This window comes from Rhipicephalus microplus, chromosome 1 (assembly GCF_043290135.1).
Source record: "Rhipicephalus microplus isolate Deutch F79 chromosome 1, USDA_Rmic, whole genome shotgun sequence".
In the NCBI taxonomy this organism is placed as follows: Eukaryota; Metazoa; Arthropoda; class Arachnida; order Ixodida; family Ixodidae; genus Rhipicephalus; species Rhipicephalus microplus.
This window is the reverse complement of record NC_134700.1, coordinates 129,318,578-129,339,373: the sequence shown is the minus strand read 5'-3', so window position 1 is coordinate 129,339,373 and position 20,796 is coordinate 129,318,578. Positions and strand designations below refer to the sequence as shown.

At 45.6% G+C, this 20,796-nt stretch overlaps 1 protein-coding gene across 1 annotated transcript in view; it reads left to right on the top strand.

The window, feature by feature from the left end:
• Positions 1-4,319: 4,319 nt before the first annotated feature.
• Positions 4,320-20,796, top strand: part of LOC119177877 (neural cell adhesion molecule 2-like) — a 202,135-nt gene continuing 185,658 nt past the window's right edge. The window contains exon 1 of the mRNA XM_075887360.1: positions 4,320-4,834. Within this exon, the coding sequence (XP_075743475.1) occupies positions 4,687-4,834 (148 nt within the window). The 5' untranslated portion in view covers positions 4,320-4,686. The remainder of the gene's footprint in view (positions 4,835-20,796) is intronic.

Sequence of the window (20,796 nt, the reverse complement as noted above, 5' to 3'; positions counted from 1 at the left end):
ACGTCACTTTCAAATCGGCCTAACGTTAAGAGGTGGAGGTAAATGATGCCGTACATAACTTCCGTGTGATGATCATCATGTTTGAATGTGTCATTTACCTTCGTTGTCTATTCACGTCACGAGATAATAAATTTAGTATATGTGGAGCCAGCGAAAAGGCCGTGAGCACGCCATGCACGTGGTATGTTGTTATTTTCTTACATGACCCGCGTGTCAAGATTATCATGTTTGAAGCACTCATATATTTCGTCATCGGTTCACGAAATATATGACTGTTGACGGTAACACCAAATTTTGGTATATGTGGAGCTAGCAAAACGGCTGCGAGCACTTCATGAAGGGCCCAACACAATCCAATGTAGCGTTGACGCGTGCGCACGCTGGGAACAGTGACGCTACGTAAGCAAAACGCGAGCACTCTATATAGTCTGACGCCCGGCACAACCAGCGTCCGTCGGCGCGGCCCGACGGCAACCGGTGCTACATACGACATGCTGCATTCCGCGCCGATGCGCTACCCTGACATCAGTGCACCTCCCTCTTTTCCTGACGGAAGGATGCCGGACGCGCTGAAACGTGTATGCGTCAAAGGAACGCAGTGCAGCGCGCCTGCGAGTTTATGGCAAGACCGGCGCCTGGCGTGGCAACACCGGCGCGACGCGAAAAAATGAATGCTGGAAAGCACGCGCACCGCGTCACGTCGAATTGTATTGGCGCCTTGACAGCGGCATGTAGTCATGTTCTCAATGACACGTATCTCACGTTTATCATTTTTGCACCAGTATCATACCTTCATCATCCAATCACGTCCCGTAATACTATATTCGGTATAAGTGACGCTAGCGAAACGGCCGCGAGCGCATCATGAGCGCGGCATGTGGTCATGTTGTTACATGATGCGCATGTCATGAATTTCATGTTACAGTCTGTTGCTTGCGTTCGCCGTGCAATCATGTATACCATATCAGCTTTGCAACATGCCATGTGAACGAAACCACCGCAAGAGCTGCAAGACTACGAAATTTAAATCGTGTAATTTGTATCACATGCCACGATTTTCATGTTATGACTAGTCAGCTGTGTTCTTCATGCAGTCGTGTAAGATCATACCAAGTGTGGTATTGATACCATTACCGAAACGGCCAGGAGAGCTAAAAGAAATGATAACTGTTCACGAGTTTAGGGAGGTGATCACGAGATCAACCAGACGTAGGCTTCTAGATAGATAGATAGATAGATAGATAGATAGATAGATAGATAGATAGATAGATAGATAGATAGATAGATAGATAGATAGATAGATAGATAGATAGATAGATAGATAGATAGATAGATGTTCGCTAAGAAATGCGTCACATATAAAAATACTTCAACGTCGGAGTATAACGCTTGTCCTCTAGCGACCGCCCTATTCGGAGTAATTGTTGCTCCGGACCTTCGGAGCAAAGTGTTAACACCAGCTGACTGGAGCGATTGCGTGGTACATTCGGATCATTTATGACTGATGTTTCACTCCGGCTAGCCGGAGCAATTGCATGCCGCCACCGGAGCATTTTTACCGCCCTTTCGCTCCGGCGGGCTGGAGTGATTACGTCGAACCTACGGAGCATTTTTCACAGGTTTTTCACTCCCGCTATCCGGAGCTTTTGCGGGGCACTTCCGGAGTATTTTTCGAATGTTTTTACTTCGTCCGGACGAAATGTTAGTGTTAGTATTAGTATTTTTATAAATTATTTGCTCCTCATTTTATTTATTCGTTACTGATCGTGTTACGGGTCGGTTATATGAAGAAATTGTCAATTATTATGCAAGCACTGTAGGGTGAATCTTTTTACACAGAGCTCTAGCAGGTGGAATTCAAAAAACACTTGAATTCTTACTTTTTATTTATTCAAACAAAGCTGTCACTTCTGGTTTATTGCCCTTCATTTAAGAAAAGAAGACGAGAAGAAACACACATGCAAAAAGTCACCAAAATTAAACAAATAAAGACAGGTCACATGAAATCAACAGTACTCAAGTTTGAAGCGCAGAGCTTTAAAATGAATCCCAGAATGCTCTAAAACAATGCAAGACAAAGGAAGAACGCGTGGCCACCGAGATCAACCGTTCATTATCCCCGAAGGCCCATTCATCAGCTTCATTGTTGACTCAAGTGTTCAGCTGATTGCTTGCTGCATAATTGAGCAAAACATAATATTTACACATGCAAACTGCAAATCATGCGAGCGGCACAAAATCTGAGGACACTGAAGCTACGGGTAATCTTTAAATTTTTACAGTCTGCGAGTACACGAGAACAGTTTTCCTGGCCTCATAAACCGACCTCCCAAACACAAAAACACAGGGCTAGCGTGTAATATTAGGAAGTCGATTCTATGTACTCCGGTGTCAGACGGCCAGAAGAAGGTACGTCACGCGTGCCTCGTAACCTTGAACACTTTTTTTTGTGTTTCTTTTGTAGCGTAAGCTACAATGGCCGAGATTGAGTAGTTTACTGAGTTGTTTCGCATGGCTCATTGATCACCGTGCTGCGCATGTCCGAAGAGCAGTGAGGTCACATGGATAGCAGCTGCTACCCGGAGAATGCCTGAAGGTTCTTGTGGTGGCGTTTCACTAGTGGTATGGTGCGCGCTTGACTCGCGTGACCTCGTTCCCAAGTCAGTTCGTCTGTCCTTCAATAGCATCCGCTATTTACATTCTGGCTGAACTAGGCAACTCCAATTTTTTTTTTCAAACACGTGGCAAACTAGACAACTCGAAATTGCTTCTTACACACGTGGCTTTTGAGGGCAATTGTAAGCACACGCGTGTACACGTCGCGGCCCTTCTGCGGAGGCTGCAGTAAGTCCCGAGGGCACCAAGCTCAAACCAGCCGATGGCGTAATACTCAAGCCTATCATGGAATGATTGAGTATATTGTGTTATTTGTAGAGAGAATCGAGCGATATTTAGTTGACTTTAGGAATTTATCGCAAATTGTAGATCACGTGCTGCCCTATATTATTTAGCTCGCGTGTTTTTGGGAGCCTCATCTATCGATCGGAAGCGTGTTTTGACAATGTTCGGAAAGGGATTCTAGGTCCCTTCAGGGCACACTACCAAGTCTTTCGAGTCCTGGGCGTCCAGAGCACCTTGTGCGATGACCGTCAGGTTTAACCCAAGGTTCCCGCAGTAAGCATTGCTCTGTCACGTTGAATTTGCTCGCGTAAATCGTCCACATAATAATATTTCACTCACTCACTCACTCACTCACTCACTCACTCACTCACTCACTCTGTTTGTATTGCTTGTGTTCATCCAGGAAGTGTCACACAGTTTTTTCCTAGCTGTCAAGTCAGTATACACATATTGACTTTTCTAGCCAAACACATTCTGTGATACAAACGATGTTTAAATTTTTATCAATACTGAAATAAGACACCACTACCTACCTTCGGCAATATATCTAGACCCGCAGTTCGCGGGATCAAATCCTGGCTGCGGCGGTTGCATTTCCGATGGAGCCGGAAATGCTGTAGGCCCTAGGCCCGTGTGCTCAGATTTGGGTGCACGTTAAATAACACCAGGTGGTCAAAATTTCCGGAGCCCTCCACTACCGCGTTTCTCAAAATCATATGGTGGTTTTGGGACGTTGTACCTCACATATGAATCAGACAATATACCTAAAGGCACTGGGCCAAACTGTGCAATAAGAAACATGCTACTGAATCGCTTGAACGAATGCGTTTATTGTGAATAAAACAAAAGTAATTGTAACAAGTTAATAGCTATCCCGCGACACTAGGTAGTAGGAGCGCACGTTTCAACTAGGCTTCCCCACACTAGACACGGTGCTCCTGCCTAAGAGGTACCTCGATGACAGTTCGTCGAGTAGCGCACGTTGACGACAGCTCGGCGCCGCGCGTACTTTGGCAAGACGCCTCAACCGGCGCTGACAGCGGTAGTCTCGGCGCGCGCGAACCATACGCGACGCTCCGCCCGCTGCGGCTGCGCGCTCGGCGCGGACCACCAGCTGCTGGGTGGAGTCCCAGCCCGGAGAGGCGGCGCGAACCGCTGGTCCGGAGTCCCGTCGCGACGACGCACCGGCGCACTTCGTGTGCCCTTTCCCGAGGTCTCCCGAAAAACTCGGGACAAATCTTCCTTTCCCTTCGCACGGACACCCCGCGAGCTCTCGGGACCGGCGTTGCGAGAGCCCCTCTCGAGAGATACAGCGGGTGAGGGTCGTCAGCAGCTCCAGCCGCGGCGCGGCGCTCGCGCTCCAAGTCCAGCGGAGAGAACGGGGCTTTTATAGAGTTCTTCCGGTGGGGGCGCACCGTTTTAACGCGGTCTGCGTCTCGGACCCGACTCTCGTGACCGGCGCACGGTTTGAAAACGTTTGTAAAGCGAGCTTTATTGTTTTTACTCTTCGCTGCTCGCTTCCGAATAGCGTGCAGTACTGCCAATCGCCTCCCTCTTCGCAATGATGCAAATCTCCTCCTGGCGAAGCCAGCGCGTGATTAGCACGAAACATTGTTAACTGTCAGACTCGTACGCGCCAACCGCTGACTAAGTGATGTGACATAGACGCAGTGTTACCGTACGTTTCAGTACACTGCTAGAAGAAAGAAACGATTTCGACACCGAATTTCGAAGGAGAAGTGAAGGAACCGACAGTGCCAGTAGTTTCACAGAACTCCTGTCACCATGAGTGCACTAGTATCCACTGCTCCTATGGGCTACGGGCCCCACAAGCACTTCCCGGGAACACTTGTGCACATCGTCATCCTGTTGTCAATGGGGCTGCAAACATCTCTGCCGAACGGTGCATCAGCGCAGTACAACCAGCAGCAAGGTGAGTATGCTCAGGTAGACAACCGCTCACTTTGAAGATACTCATGCTCATTGTTGTATGTTTTGACATCTTATCAAGAATATACTTCTTTCTCTTAGGTGCTTTCTTTCACGAAGTTTACGTCTGTGTTGCGCTGTGACGTCGCACGTTGCGCCTAAATATAAAAACGTCAATAATGAAACAAACTGCTTTAAAAATAATCAGGGCTAAATTAAGCTCGTTTTCACACGTACTTTTAATAGGACCATGAATGAATGAAGGAATGAATGAAGCTTAACCTGTATCGCCAATAGTTCGTCCCTATGGAGTGTTACATGATAAAAAATAAAAAAAAAACATAGAAACTGAGAAGTGTAGTAGCGTCACATGAACCCCATCACACATACTTTAATCATGTTTCTATTTAAGGCACATCAATACTACAGTTAGAAGCACAAAATGGGCTGTGACATGTACATATCTGTCTACTTGTGCAAAGTAGCATTGTAAACATTCTTTACGTACGTAGGCTTTTTCGATTGAGTAAATCTTCCGTTTGAGGGAAATCTGATGTAGATCGAGGGATGCTAGTGTCGCTAAAATGCGCATCTGTCAATGGTAATCAATCGAGTAAACTGAAAGTAATAGGTCAAAACATGCTAGCTTTAATTTCGCATTTGAAGTCTGAATTTCAAAATTTTCTTTGTGATCGCGAAATGAGAAGGCTATTCGCAGTGGCTGCCATTCATGCGTTTTGAATCACCTTCAGCATTGAACCTGAAACTTTAATTCGTGTTTCGCAATTTCTTGTCTCCAGTGCACAAGTCACTCGGATTGTTAGAAAGGTGTAGGAGTAGATACACGCTTGGTTACGGAATGTGAACCTATAATTCTATGGTCGATTATTGTTCGATGTTGGTTCATTTGCCGAATTACACCACTTTTACTTTCCTGTAGCCCTCAGTGGACAGACGGAAGAAGAACTTTTCACAGCCAGTAGCAACAGGTACGCTGCGCCCGAGGTGTCAATTTAGAGACGTCTCACACTCCTAATTTTATTACAAGAAAGGAATAGTAAGCAATGAATGAACCCATACCCAAATAATCACATTTACGTAGAGCTCAGTAGCTTAACACCACAATTTCAACCAGTGCTGAAGTCATATTTAGGGCATGTGATGATAAAAAACAACAAGAACAAGAGAAAGTGCTACAAATGGTGTTTTGAACCAAGGAGTGCAAAACCATAGAAAAGAGATGAGCGATTGAATGAATAGAGTCATCAATCGGGGCTATCACTGCTCGTCCGCGAGTGCATCGTAATCTAGCGGCACGACTGATATTTACTTATAATATCTCAAGAAAGCAATCTGCGTACAGTTGCAGATTATATCTTTGTGTTTCTACCACCGCTGTTTAAGCGATATACGAAAAATGGGTGTACCAGCCAGTGATCGATGCCACTGTGTGTGGCATTGTCTCGCGTGTTTTCGATTAAAACGTGGGGTGGGAATCGAAATGTACGGCTTCGAATCACTACGAGCTCGAGTCTTCGCTGAATCGTTGCGACCACTTTGGCGACGGGACATGTGTTTTCTCGGACAGTCGGTGAGAAACTAAATGAGGGTGCTACCAGAAAACAACGAAGATGAACGACATGGTTTTCGAGTGCATTAGCTCCTTCGTAAACTGTATAATATGTAGGTCTTCTTTTGGGCCTTAGTTCTGAACCACGGCTGCTGTCAGCAATCATAGAACAGACCCTTGAGAGTCATGTTGCTATAGGAATGATAGAGCGTTAACGATTCGTTCAATATTTTGTATATTATAGATTCCTTTCAACGCACGATACCTTTAATCGACCTTAGGTCACCGTCGCGGCAAAATTGAGATATGTTAGTTGGCTTTGAATTGAATCAATTTTTTTTGTTAGCTAGCATGAGACATAAAATTTAATTAAGGCTGGATGACCTCTAGGGACTACGAAGGACATCAAAGTGGTGGCTCATCGGCAATATGTTATTTGATATGCCGCATAGGTTTAATCTTATCAAAATGCTAACATATATTTCTTCCTGCATAAACTGTGTCGTTTACCAACGTAAGTTGCAAGAAAAAAAATCTATATTTTTGTGTCAGTATGAGATAGGTAAGTGGTGCGTAGTGAATCCATCAGAAATTTTAAAGAACATTATTTGTACTTCCACCTAGAGGCAATCTATTTGTACCTTGATATAGAGGAAAACTAACCATAAAGCAGCTAAAGTGGCTATTTGAGCATATTGGTCTCACATATTGGAGAGAACTGGCACGAAAGACGAAAAATTAGGCAAATACCAGCGCTGTTGTATATGTTCTTTGCCTCGTCTCTCGTATTTCATTTTCCTCTAATAGGCAAACTAACTGTTACCCTAAATCTCTGGCATATATTGTTACGGGGAAGATTTATTCACCGAGAGCTGGTCTTGCTAATTGCTTAAAGTGCGCACAGTCATGCAGGCCAATGGAAGAAGCTCGAGAGTCCAACCCACAACAACCACGTTGTCGTCTTCTTCATTTGGGTACCAATTCAGCTGTGTCGAGGCGACAGTTCCATACATGTATCATCACCCCGGCCCGTAAGGCACCGTCTCGGTGCGTGTTAAATGAGCGAGTCGGCATTGTAGGGCTTGAGACGAGAAACGTGGACTACTTCCGTTCTGGATGCCGCAGCTGATGAGTTTGTGGTAGCGGCAATTTCATAGGTCACAGGTGTGACCTGACGAATGACTCGGTAGGGCCCAGCGTATCGCAATAGCAGTTTCTCGCAGAGGCCAACACGTCGAGATGGGAGCCACAGGAGAACAAGAAATCCCACAGAAAAAACGGCATCTGTATGAAGACAGTCACAAAGGGACTTCTGTGCTGTCTGCGACTAAGATAACCGAGCACGCGCTACCGCACGTGCCATGAGGGTACGGGTGATCACATCCTGAGCGTACCAAGTGGAGGATGGGTGGTCGGATGAAAGGAATGTGTCGAAGGGCAGTAAGTGATGACGTCCGAAGAGTAGATAAAAGGGGGAGTAGCCCGCTGTTTCATGACGCGACGAATTATAGGCGAAGGTTACGAACGGAATAGCTATGTCCCAATCAGTGTGGTCGGTAGATACGTACATGGAATGTATGTCTGTCAATGTGCGGTTTAGGTGCTCCGTAAGGCCGTTAGTCTGAGGGAGGTAAGATGTGGTGAAGTTGTGACGGGTAGCACAAGATCGGAGTAGATCATCAACCACACGAGATAGAAAGTAGCGACCACGGTCTGTGAGCAGGTGAGACGGAACGCCATGCTGGAGAATAATGTCGTACAGCAGAAAGTCGGCTACGTCGGTTGCGCAGTTGGTTGGTAGCGCTCGAGTGATTGCATACCGAGTGACAAAGTCTGTGGCCACTGCAATCCATTTATTTCCAGTTGCAGAAGTAGGAAAGGGACCTAGCAAGTCCAACCCCACTCGATAAAATGGCTCGGCTGGAACTTCAATAGGTTGAAGAAGACCGGCAGTGGGAGTCGTAGGCTTCTTTCGGCGCTGGCAGAGGTCGCAAAATGCAACGTAAGGGCGAACAGAATGGTAGAGACCCTTCCAGAATACTCGTCGTTGAATGCGGTCGTAAGTTCTGGAGACTTTTAGATGTCCAGAAACTGGAGCGTCGTGGAATTGTCGCAGAACATCCTTTCGCAGGTGATGCGGTACGACAAGTAAAATTTCCGCGCCATCAGGGTGTAAGTTGCGGCGGTACAAAACGTTGTCTTGAAGCAGGTATCTGCTAAGAGAAGGGTCAGCAGGACGCGATTGAAGGCGGTCAATGATGGTGAGTCGCGATGGATCTCGGCGCTGTTCGTCGGCCACGTTCAGAAAATCAGTTATAGCTAAAACGCAGGCATCGGATTCGAAATCAGTGGAGCTAGGTGAATCAACGGGGTGCCGGGATAAGCAGGCAGCATCGCTGTGCAGCTTTCCAGATTTGTAAACAACCGAGAAGGTGTGGGGTCTTCACACAACCCTGCTCTGGAACTCCGCAGTGGACCCCATATTTGTCCAGCCACGATGCCTGAAACCGGCTCTCAGGCCTCGCCATCCGCGCCGGCTCCATTACCTGTGATCCACCCCCCCCCCCCCATCTTCTCGACCCTGGCACGTTTTCCGGGACGGACAGCACGGACGTCTGAGAATTGCTCGCATTATTCGAGCGCGTCAGCAAGCACTACAGGTGGAACAAAACGCTTATGCCTTCAAATATTCTATTCTACCTACGGGGTACTGCACGTGCCTGGTATGAGACGCATGAAGAAGAATTAACCAGCTGGGACACATGCAAGCAAAAGCTTCGCGATTTGTTCGGTCAGTCAGTTGCTCGTCAGGTGGCAGCTAGGCAGGAACTCGCGTCGTGTGTTCAATTAGCGGCGGAGTCGTACGTCACGCACATCCAGACGTACTGGCACTGTGCCGGAAGACTTACAAAAACATGTCCGAGGCGGACAAGATCGGCAACGTGTTGAAAGGTATTGCTGATGATACTTTAAACATACTAATGTGCAAGAACTGCACCACTGTCGACTCCATCATATCTGAATGCTGACGATTTGAACAAGCTAAAAGCAGGTGAATAACCCACCACATCACAAGACTACCAAACACTGCTGCGACTTCGTCTTGCGAGGATTCTTCAGCGCCCCGTTCACTTGCGCCTCCTACCAATATCGCAAGGATTGTTTGCCAGGAGCTGGAAGCCATGGCACCCGCTTCCTATCAGCCTCTTGCGCAAGACAACTGGGCAAAGCCGTCGTACGTCAGGAGTTTGCTAACGTGGGCGTCCAGGTTCCCCAGCCCGCCAGACTTATGCCACAGCCCATGAGCACTCCCGTCCACAACCCTGACCACCACTCTGCTCCACTTGTCGCTGCGGCAGCTGCGACTCCTCGGTTTCTACTGCGCTACCGAAATCCATCTGAGTGGCGCACGCACGATGATCGACCCATCTGCTTTTCTTGCTCTCGAGTTGGGAACATCTCCCGCCATTGCCGCAACAGGTGGCATTTCCGGCCAAGCTTTCCTAATGTCGACCGCCGCCAGGACCGTGGACACTATTCGCAACCTGGTTTTCTGGATGACCATATTCAAGACCCTTCAGCTCGCCGTTCATCTCCACGTTCTGAACCGTCCTACGCGGACGTCGTCGCCCAAAGAAACTGGTCTAGCCGCTCGCCGTCACTTCAGGGTCAGCCGTCACGCTCCCCTCAACGCCGCCCCTCTCCGTCACCGGCTCATTCTGGCCATTCCCCGGGAAACTGACGAGTGCAGCTCCTGGAGTAGGCGCTGCGTTGACGCCTTGGAACGAAAACCCTCAACCATCTACAAATTCAAGACGCAAATTATTCGGGTGTTCGTTGATGGCCACGCCTTTACTGCTCTAATTGACACTGGTGCTCAAGTATCTGTTATGAGTTCTACACTTCGATCTCGCCTGAAAAAGGTTCTGACACCGGCTATGTTCTCTACTGTTCGAGTTGCCAGCGGAAGTCAAACATCAGAGCTTGGTATATGCACTGCCCGCATTAATGTTCCTGGCCACCACGCTTCCGTTCTCTTCGCAGTCCTCAATGCTTGCTCCACGACGTCATCCTTGGAATTGACTTCTTAACCGCCCACTCCGCCCTCAACGGTTGTTCTACCGGTATCTTACGGCTCGAATTGCCTTTTTTGCTCCGATTTCACTCCTTCAAGTCGCACTCAGCTACAATCCGTGGAGTCTCTACGGCTACCGCCCCAGGCTGCTATTTACATTCCTCTTGCGCCCTTCCCGTCCGTTCCTGATGTAGGCTATCTGGTGGCTCCCCTCATTGATTTGACCCTTACGCACCACATCGCACTACCACATATTACATTGGTTGTTGCTAACAACACGGTGCTACTTCCAGTTCTGAACTTCCCTACGTCGACCCAAGTTCATCCCCAAGGCATCACTTTAGCCGATATTTTCACCCTTGGTGAATGTTCAATTTGTTTTTTTACCCCTGAATCTAAGACGATGGCGAAACCTGTCATCACGTCGGAATATAAGGCATTCCTCGACAAAATGTTATCCAGTGACCTCTTACCTTCCCAAGTTGCAGCGCTCCGGGGTGTTCTATTTTCTTACCTGGGTATCTTTGACGTCGACGACCGTCCCCTGGGCCGCACAAGTGCCGTAACCCACCGCATCGACACCGGCGACGCCAGTCCACTCCACAATCGCCCTTATCGCGTGTCACATGTTGAGCGCCAAGTTATACAGACGAAGGTCTAGAAAATGCTGAGTAAAGACGTCACTGTGCCTTCATCCAGTCCTTGGGCATCTCCTGTGGTCTTAGTTAAAAAGGACAACACCTGGTGCTTTTGCGTCGAGGATCGCCACCTGAATCAGATCACCAAGAAGGACGTTTATCCTTTACACCGAACCTCCACCAAAAGATGTTACGGGGAAGATTTATTCACCGAGAGCTAATCTTGCTAACGGCCTAAAGAGCGCACAGTCATGCAGGCCAACGGGAGAAGCTCGAGAGTCCAACCCACAACAACCACATTGTCGTCTTCTTCATTTCGGTGCCGATTCAGCTGTGTCCGGTCGACAGTTCTATACACGTTTTAATATCACCGAATATATCCTGAGATTTATGTAACTAGCATCTGTAAAGTCTGCCACACAGACGCAGCTACGTTTACACACATTCTGTGGGAATTAAAGGCGAAAGCCAAATCCGTTAGTCTCAATATTCTTTCGGTGAGATAGGAAGCCGCTATGCGCAGCTGTAAGCTCGTCTAGCAATTCTAGGCAGTCTAGCTGGTCTATGAAATGGTGAAGAGAAGTTCATGACGTCGCAATATCCAAGACCTGAGCCCGGACCATTGAGCTGCCGGACATGTATTGAAAATTTCCCAAGCACCCATCCATTGTTTGAGTCTTACCACGCACCCAAATGTATCTATGCGCGCGTTTTAGCATTTCGCTGCATCCCAAACTGCTGTAGTCTGGGTTGGGAGTTGCACCCGCACTCCCGAGCATCGCAGTGACGTACCTTAGGCACTAATTTAAACGACTGTTTCATAACATTATATAGCAATGATTCTTCCTCGTTCGCTCTCAATGCTTAAGAGAGAAATTATTTAGGATTCTGACTCCGTCCCCTTTCGTATTAGATGATTTTTTTCAGAGGGATGGATGGGGAGTATACTTTTGTGTATATAGATATCTGTACTGACGGTGATACTTCTATGAGCACAGCTGCTTTGGCAACTATGGAGAACAATAAATTTCCGGTGGTGTAAAAGCGCATCATACTCGGCTCGACTCTTGCATCCTTAGGACGAACTTTATTGTTACTACTAAACCACTATTCACGCATCATGATCAGATTCCGCTTTAGAAAAACGACAAGATGACGTAGGCCAGGTTTTCAAATTCTTTTGTAATGCTTTTGTACCTAAATACTAATTCTTGCGATGTAAATGGGCTGAAAATAAAGCCCCATCGATTTTTTCAGGAAAAAAAAATGGGCTGCAATATTCTCAAGAAGGCCAACGACGTGTTTTCTGACAACTATTAAATAAAGTTCCTCACGTATGAAGAAGCTGTGAGGTACTGTATTAGCATAAGGTACAGACGCCGTTATCCTACGGTGAGTACAAGAATTTATGAATATAATTTAGTAAATCTACAGAAGTATTGTCCTCCGGGAAACATTATGTCAATCTAATAAAAAAAACGCTATCCTGGCGTGGAACGTGCACCATGCACAGTCACAGCGAAAGCTAAAAGAGTGGCCTTTCAGAGCTTTTTCCAAACACTCTTTTGATTGCTGCTACAAGCACAGTGCTGGGTACCCACTACGCCATAAATAATTCAGATTTTTTTGTAGAAGGCCAGTATTCACTTTGCTTTTCTTTGTCAATTTTTGGACAAGCGTGGTATCCGCTACACAATTATTAAGAGTTTCGTGCCATTTTCTTGTACAGTGGCTGACGACGATCAAGAACTATGCCTTAAGTGGGTGTGCGCCACAGGCGACAAGACAATACAAGACAGTAAATAGATGATAAAGAACAAGTTATATAATGCGTCAGAGCTTTGGACAGCCCAGTCGTTACGCAATTCGCTTTACGTGACGCCTGGCTATTTCTTTCTTGTTCTAAAACGCTTTTGTACTCATATTAACGCAACTCCTATCCCGACATCAAACCTGGCTAAGGCCAATATATAAACGAGTTCTAAGCACTAGCGTGGCTCACTGGTAGAGTACTGGGCTGGCAGGTAGCAGACCCCGGTTTCAATTTCATTGTGTCATTGCTGTTTTTTTAGTTACTGAGTTTTAATCTCGATACTGGTTATGAACACCGGCCACAGTTGAAAACAACGGCGACGCGCGTGACCTGTATTCTGATCTCATAACAGTTTACGCGGTAAAAGAGTGTCAGAGTGTACAGCTGTATATTCATAAATCATTGCACACAAAGAAGGCCCACGTTAGTTGCTCTAGTGAAAAGGACTATTCTATGCTAGACTTTTCGTCGCAATGCCTGTGACTGCAAAATATATGTCAGTAAGAAATAAGAAGTTGTTGTGAAATAAATACTATAGGGTTAAAAGATGTGCACACTTTAGTGGTGTAGTAAATGCACTGCTCTTCGATATCACACTACCTAAATTCTTTTTAGCATTAAGCCAATCGCATAAATGTTCACTTTGATTCGAGTGATTGGATAAGTTGGTCTTGAGATATTCGAAAAACGTTTGAGTGCCTGCTGCAAGTAAATATCTCTGGAGGTTCTGTACGAACCTGAAAGCTATTAACACAATTAGATGGAAAGATTTCTCTGGAGTACCATAAGAAAAAATGAAAGTCCAAGTTATAGTTGAGTAAAAAGTATTGACACAGGATGTATAGAAATTAACGTCGCGCATCACACAAACAAAGAAATGAAGCTGGACAAAAGTTAGGTGATGTATTAAATATTAGCTACGCCGTAACCTTCACTGGTTGCTTTAAGGTTGGATGGTTATTGAATTTTGTGCACGCTCGATCTCTTCGAATATATTTTGAAAAGAAATGGCCTTGTCTTAGTTTATATTCAAGAGGATGATGGAGGAGGACGAGACAGCTCCGAGTTACAGGTAGGATTCTTGTAAAAAACAAAGCAATCAGCAGAAGGTAATACAATTTATCGCGGTAGTAGATTCGAGAATGCTGCTCTTGTATGGTGTGATGTGGAATGCGTTTTAACTGAGCATGTTTGAATGCATGTTCCTCTATGTACACCAAAAAGCCCATGAACTGCAGAGTTACGTCTACGGATTCACCAATGCTTCCATATGCTCTTGTGTAATTGCGGTACTCAGTCACTGGCCTCTCACTTGAGTGTCACGGGGATTTTTATTGCTCCTCCATACTTGAGTTCACAATTGTGCGGCGCCTTTTATTTAGCCTCCAGAAGAAATCACTCACACACACACACATTATATATATATATATATATATATATATATATATATATATATATATATATATATATATATATATATATATATATACTTTTGCGAATCAGCGAAGGGCCCACTGCGCGTCCGTAAGTCAAGACATGCCGGTACACAGCAGCTTCTTTTGTGGATGTTTTTCCAGCTGATGATGAATAATGTTGTCTCATTGCTTCTGAATGGGGTGGGGGGGCTTCAAAACACATACTCGCTTCACTATTCTCATGTTTTGACACCTCGAGGGATTCTACGCTACTGCCACGTAATATTAAAGTATTAAAAAGACTACATAAACCACATGGACTTAATGTAGTGTTTTTTTTATTTGCGGTAGCATTTTCAAGCGATTACTTGGCTTTGTGGTATATCACATCCCCGCCAAGAGTCGACTTTCACTTCGAACGATGCATTTTTACAACTTACTTTTTTGCATTTTTCTTGATTTATAGGTCCCGTACAAGTAGATTTTTCGCTCGCAAACCATTAATGCTTCACCGACAACGACACCACTATTGCTGTGAACCGAACTATTTAACGATATCAAGTTTGGATAATGGAATCATATCGTATGGTGCCCTGAGGTCGAACCACTGACGAGAGTTTCGCATGCCCGGACCCTATTTGTAACAGCTCAGGCAACCTTTTTACAAAGATTGTTTCCTTGGATGATCAAAAGAAAAGTTCTGGTTAAAAGTGTTTTTTATCTTCATTTTCTCTTCTTCTCTGCACGCCGTTTTGGGACGTTGAACCACAACAATTATTATTATTATTCTGCTCACACTAGTGGCGCTCTGTCAACGTTAATTGTTAGAGAAACTTCTGTTTTTTTTCTGTTATGATAGTAGCTGGGACGTAGCATTAGATAAATGGATGGGGAGTGCTTTTTACTTTAGGCCGTCTAGCTTCACTCGGTGTTGTTTCTGCTATTGAATTTCTGGTATTTTGATTTATTTAGCGAAAGCCGTTATGAAAAATGGAGTGTAATCGAATCAGATTTCCCACAAGCAGGCTTTACAGTTAGTGATCTGGAACGCGTAAGCAACGTTTTCTTCCTGTACATCCTTTCTTTATGTCATATTGAAACTTGGGTTAGCCAAGTCAGAGGTTTTGTATTCACTTAACTTACAAGAGTCAATACTGTACAATTGGAACGTCACGGAAATGAAGTGTAAACTACCTTAAGAAAAGTTGCGCAGAAGGCGCGAGCACACAGTTAAACGGGCATAGCAATTATCAATTACAAAACCAGAAACAGTCAAGACGATATGACAAACACAGCATCGCTATAAAATGAAAACTAGTAACGCGGGATGACTGAAAGCGCAGCAGGCAGTATTTCTTCCGACAGTCGTACGCCTGACTATCACTTGCAGAATATGAGTACCATTCTGTGGATCTACCGTGTAGCCTTCCAGAGAAACTACATAACGAAAAACATTATTTAGGATGATTTTATGCATGACTGCTTATCATCGTTTGAAAGAGAAGGAGCGATAAGGATTCGGGCAAAACGTGAGCGACGATACGGATGGAGCAAAAATATCGCAAAACGGGCTTCCTTAATTGTCAATGCGACTCCCTTACGTAAGTGAACAGACAACGTTATATGTGAAGAATTGCCGACAGTGCGTCAGCACAATCCCATGCGTTGCAGGAGAGTCAACATGAAGAGCCGATATAAGTCGGGTGAGGAGAGGGCAGGCATGTAAGACGGGTAGGATGTAGCAACTGGCTTACAAAGCTAGCAGGGGCACTATACTGAGTTTTAGATGCGGAGCATCTTATACTCGCGCCTTGTAGTGCGCCGTCCGCACCGCTTCTCGAACATTCGACAGCTGACGCGCGCGCATGCGCCGTCGCCCACTCTTCCACCATCTGTGCATCGCTTCCTCCTCTACACACCGCGCGCGCTTCACTCCTCCACCATCTGTGCACCCTTCCTCCTCTACACACCGCGTTCGACATCTACAATTCTCCTGATTCTCCAGTGGACGCGCATGTGGCGTCGCGCTTCAAGAACATTCAACAGCTGACAGTGCATGAGCCGTCGTGTCGTGCTATAATATACTCAAGGTCGGCGCTCGCTCGCTCAGTTGCCGCTCGTCGGTTGGTTTGTACGGCGCGTCGACGTCCAAGGTCGCGGTGAAATGAATTCCAACGAATCCACAAACACAATGATCGACGTCCCTTCGACCAGCACCGCCCTTTCGCATACGTGTGTACGTGTTCACTCATTTAACACCCCCTCCTACAACCACGTTAACCAATTTAGCCATCGACCCAAGTAAGTCGCAATTTAACACCCCATTTCACAACCACGTTAACCAACTTAGCCATCGACCCAAGTAAGTCGCACTTTAACACCCCGTTAACCAGTTATATGGTCCGCATCCTCCTCAGTGTTCCCCCGAGGGAAGCTGCGGGCGATTTTTTTTAACAGAATGTTGCTAAGGGCTCCCAGGTGAGATAAGACTGAGCACTGCCTGGTAGGTTGTGAATGGTGAGCATTCGGCGCAGACTGAATCGGCTTCTGCAGCTATGTCACCGAGTAGCGTGTATGGGCGTCTATGTGCGTCGACAGTTTTTTTTTGTTGTTTTTCAAAAATATTGGTTGATTGATTGATTGATAAGTAGTATTTAACGTTCGAAAAGCACCATATTGGTTTGAGAGACGCCGTAGTGAATAACTCCGGAAATTTTAACTACCTGTAGTTCTTGAACGTGCACATAAATCCAAGCACACGGGCCTCAAACGTTTTCGCCTCCATCTAAAATGCAGCCACCACAGCCGGGATTCGATCCCGTGTCCTGCGGGCCAGCAGACGAGTACCTTAGCCACTGGAACACCGCGGCGAGACGTCCTGGCTAATCTACACTCCTTTTTTCTATCAGTTAGTTGAGCTATTCATAACCAGTCACAGTGCCCTTTCGCCATTTTGCTGATTACACGCGCAATATGGCATAGTGCTCTATAAATACTCTCCATTAGATACATGTATAAGTTTGCCTTGCATATACGAACAGTCAGGTCATGTCGTCTTTTAGGACTTGCAATTGAGAAGGATCATCAAAGCGAATCACGGTACCTATACACGAGACATCACGACGTTGTGTTACGCTGCTTGACTGTCATCGCGCTCATAGCGCCATTCATTAAACAGGTTTAAAGCACCAACCAAGAAAGAATGGTCCATCCCACTTCGACGTACTACCAATCCGGTTCGTATCCAGCTCCACACAAAAATCTTCGATGCAGAACTCCACATCCACTCGGTGGCGGGTGCACCTAACCGCGAATGATACGAAAGATAGGGCCTTGACCTTGGTGAAAATATCGTTAGTACCCTATTAAACTAAATTTTGCATATTGCAAGAGCTAGTCAATTTTTGAAGCTAATGCAACATTTTTCACAGAAAGGCTAAAAGAAAGGTCATCTTGCAGTGATAAAATATATTGACCGATCGTGCTTTAGATGGTTTTCACGCCACCTCCTAAACCCAATAATTAAACTGAATGGTACTTTAGTATAGTGACTTCGACTACGGCATCGCAGCATAATTGCGTTGGCACTTACCTCCTTAATATGATGCTAAGTCGGCTGGTACATGATTGAAGTTTGCGTATTAAAAAGACAGTTTGCGTATTGTGCAGTGATATCATCAAGGTCCAATCACAAACTTTGTCTCCCGCAGCACAGTGATCCACCTAGGTGGCCTTATTGACTACAGTGCAAGAAATTGATATGTGATGTTGGGCGTGCTTGAATACATTGCGTACCGTCATTTTCGGAGAAAAGAAAAAGAGGTGGACATCATTGCTGACGTCGAACACGCTCAATATGATGACTACTCCTTAAATAATAAAGTGAGATGTGTGGTTTACGTGCCAAAACCATAGTATTGGTATGTGTCCTACCAAACGAGAAGACAATGAGTTGATGGTTACCATGAAGTTTTCTTTGGCGCGCACCCTACCATCAGTGATGGACATTTTTTTGTATCATTTACTATATAATTGGGTCTGCTGTGGGCATAAATTCAACTACACCTTTGTTTCTGTCGGCATAGCTGCACAGTGCAGACGCTACCACGATTAACCTAATGAAAGATTGTAAACATTCTAACGAAACATGACCAGAGTTTAAGGAAAGACATCCACTTTTTTGTTTCTTTTTGTTAGTGCTGGTCGACGTTGCACTAAACTGCTCACATTCAACTCCAACCCGCAGAGGTACGGAGAACATGGGCAGTGTTAAAGCTTATGTAAATCTACAAGAAACAGTTTACATTGTTCTACATTTGGCTTTGACAAAGTACTTCAAAGTTACAGACCTGGTTAATTGAGAACACATGGTAAGCGACTACAGTTTAGCTAAACAGAATTATGTCCTTGCAGAAGGGCTAGAGTATACCATGGTCGTCCTATTCCGATCCACGCCGTCGCATGTCATCGAAGGATGTCCTAATTTAAATAAATGGTGAGGCAAGCGGCTTGCTAGGAGACTGTCTGGCAGCCCGTGGAGGGCCACGCCAAAGGTCAGTGTTTGGGCGTGCACAGAAGCCATGACAGTAAGGCGATGAGAGGAAAATATAGGTGTTCGTAAAAAAGGGAAGGACGATTTATACAAGTTACCTCCATATTCCCAGACTGGAGCAGACAATGTGACGTCAGGTCCCAAAGCTGCAACAGGATAAGAGGAAATATTATCGCTCGAGGAAGCCGCACGATTTATTATCTCGGGTGGCATCAGTTTTCGGCGGATGTGCGGTCGAATGTGTAAACCATTGAGTCGTAGGTAAGCAGCGGAGTGCGCCGCTACCAGGATGGCCTAAGGTTACCGGCCATGTCATATTTATGGCGGATGCATTCATTATGATTTGCCGTGTACTACGGAAAATATATATATCCATATTTCTCTAAGTTATCGCGCTGCCCACAAATGGTGTGATTGTCATATTGTTTTGCATCGCGTATTCGCAATCCTTTTCAGTGCACCCGCTCGATGATGCCAATGATACAAAGAATGCTTTGCGATGATACAGAGAGAGCGGTTACGCATTATTTGTGCACGTCTACCGCAGTTAACTCCGTCCGTATCACCATTAGTCACGCATTGAGGGCTTCTGCGTATGGGGCCAATAATTTATTGATGAATGTACAATTTTGTGATTTCATATGTACATTACTTTTGATAAGCTAGGCCACGGCAAGGATAACTGGAACCACCGCTGGCACAAAGAAGAGACACAAAAAACGGAAATGGGTCCCCTTCTTCTTGGTCTGTCTCTTTCTTCGGGGGCAGTTGGGCGAATGGATTATCATAATATTATTTCTTGTAGTTTAACGTCCCGAAACCGTGATATGATCACGAGAGACGCCTTAAAGAGGGCTTCGGGAATTCAGACGACCTGGGGTTCTTTAACCAGCACCTAAGTCTAAGCATACGTACCTCAAGAAAATTTTGCCTCCATCGGAAATGCGACCGCTGTGGCTGTGATTGGATAACGCGACCTCCATGGCAGGTAACAGATTATTCAACGCAAGGAGCTTTCATTTGTACGCAAGGAGCTTTCATGTGCTAATGGGCACATGCAATTACCAAGCTCTCTTAATGGTTTGTCTGCTGCTCGGCTCCTGACCCGATGGTTGCGTGTTTGGTCATGGCCGCAGGGGTAGCATGTCTATGGGTTCGAAGTGGTAGAGTCCCGTTGGCTGTACAATGTCCGTGCACGTTAAATAACACGAGATGGTCACAACTTCCGGAAGCCTCCACCAGGGCACTTTTCAACATTTAATCTTGGTTGGTATGTGAACGCTAAATCCAAGATCGTTTGGAGTCTATAAGACTCATTAGGAATCTGCAGCTGCTCTCGCGTACTGAGAGACAACGTTGGCCGTCAGCCAAAACTGAAAGGGTTGCATGTCACTCATTCAATGTCAATGTATATAAGCAGAATGAAGAGAAAGTAGGAAAAAATTGTCGAGAGAAAACTGAAATCAGCAGCAGAGAAGCATGAAAATGCAGTGAAACGCATTTTAGCTTGAAGAAATAAATGAAAAAAAAAACTGAGTGGGCGGGTACTACTCCTGATAAAAAAAACAGCAGATATATGGGAGTAGAGCGTGCGTTTAATGAGAAGCTAGAGTACAATCAACAGAGACGCAAAAAAAGAATGCGGCTTTCACTTACGAGTGGGCTCAAGACATTTCATGCACACAGGTGTATGTGATATTACTGGTGCAAGAAGTTGAGTTGCTTACGATCGGGATTCAAGTGAAGAAGTAAGCAGAGAGAGGAGGTAGAGACCCGTGCGATCAAAGAGCGCATAAACAAGAGACCTTTCACGGAGATTAGCTTTAATGCTTCTCGTAGATCAATATGCGCTGAGGAAGTTAGTCTATTGGTCTCAACTGCAGTTTCGCAAACAAAAAAGAAT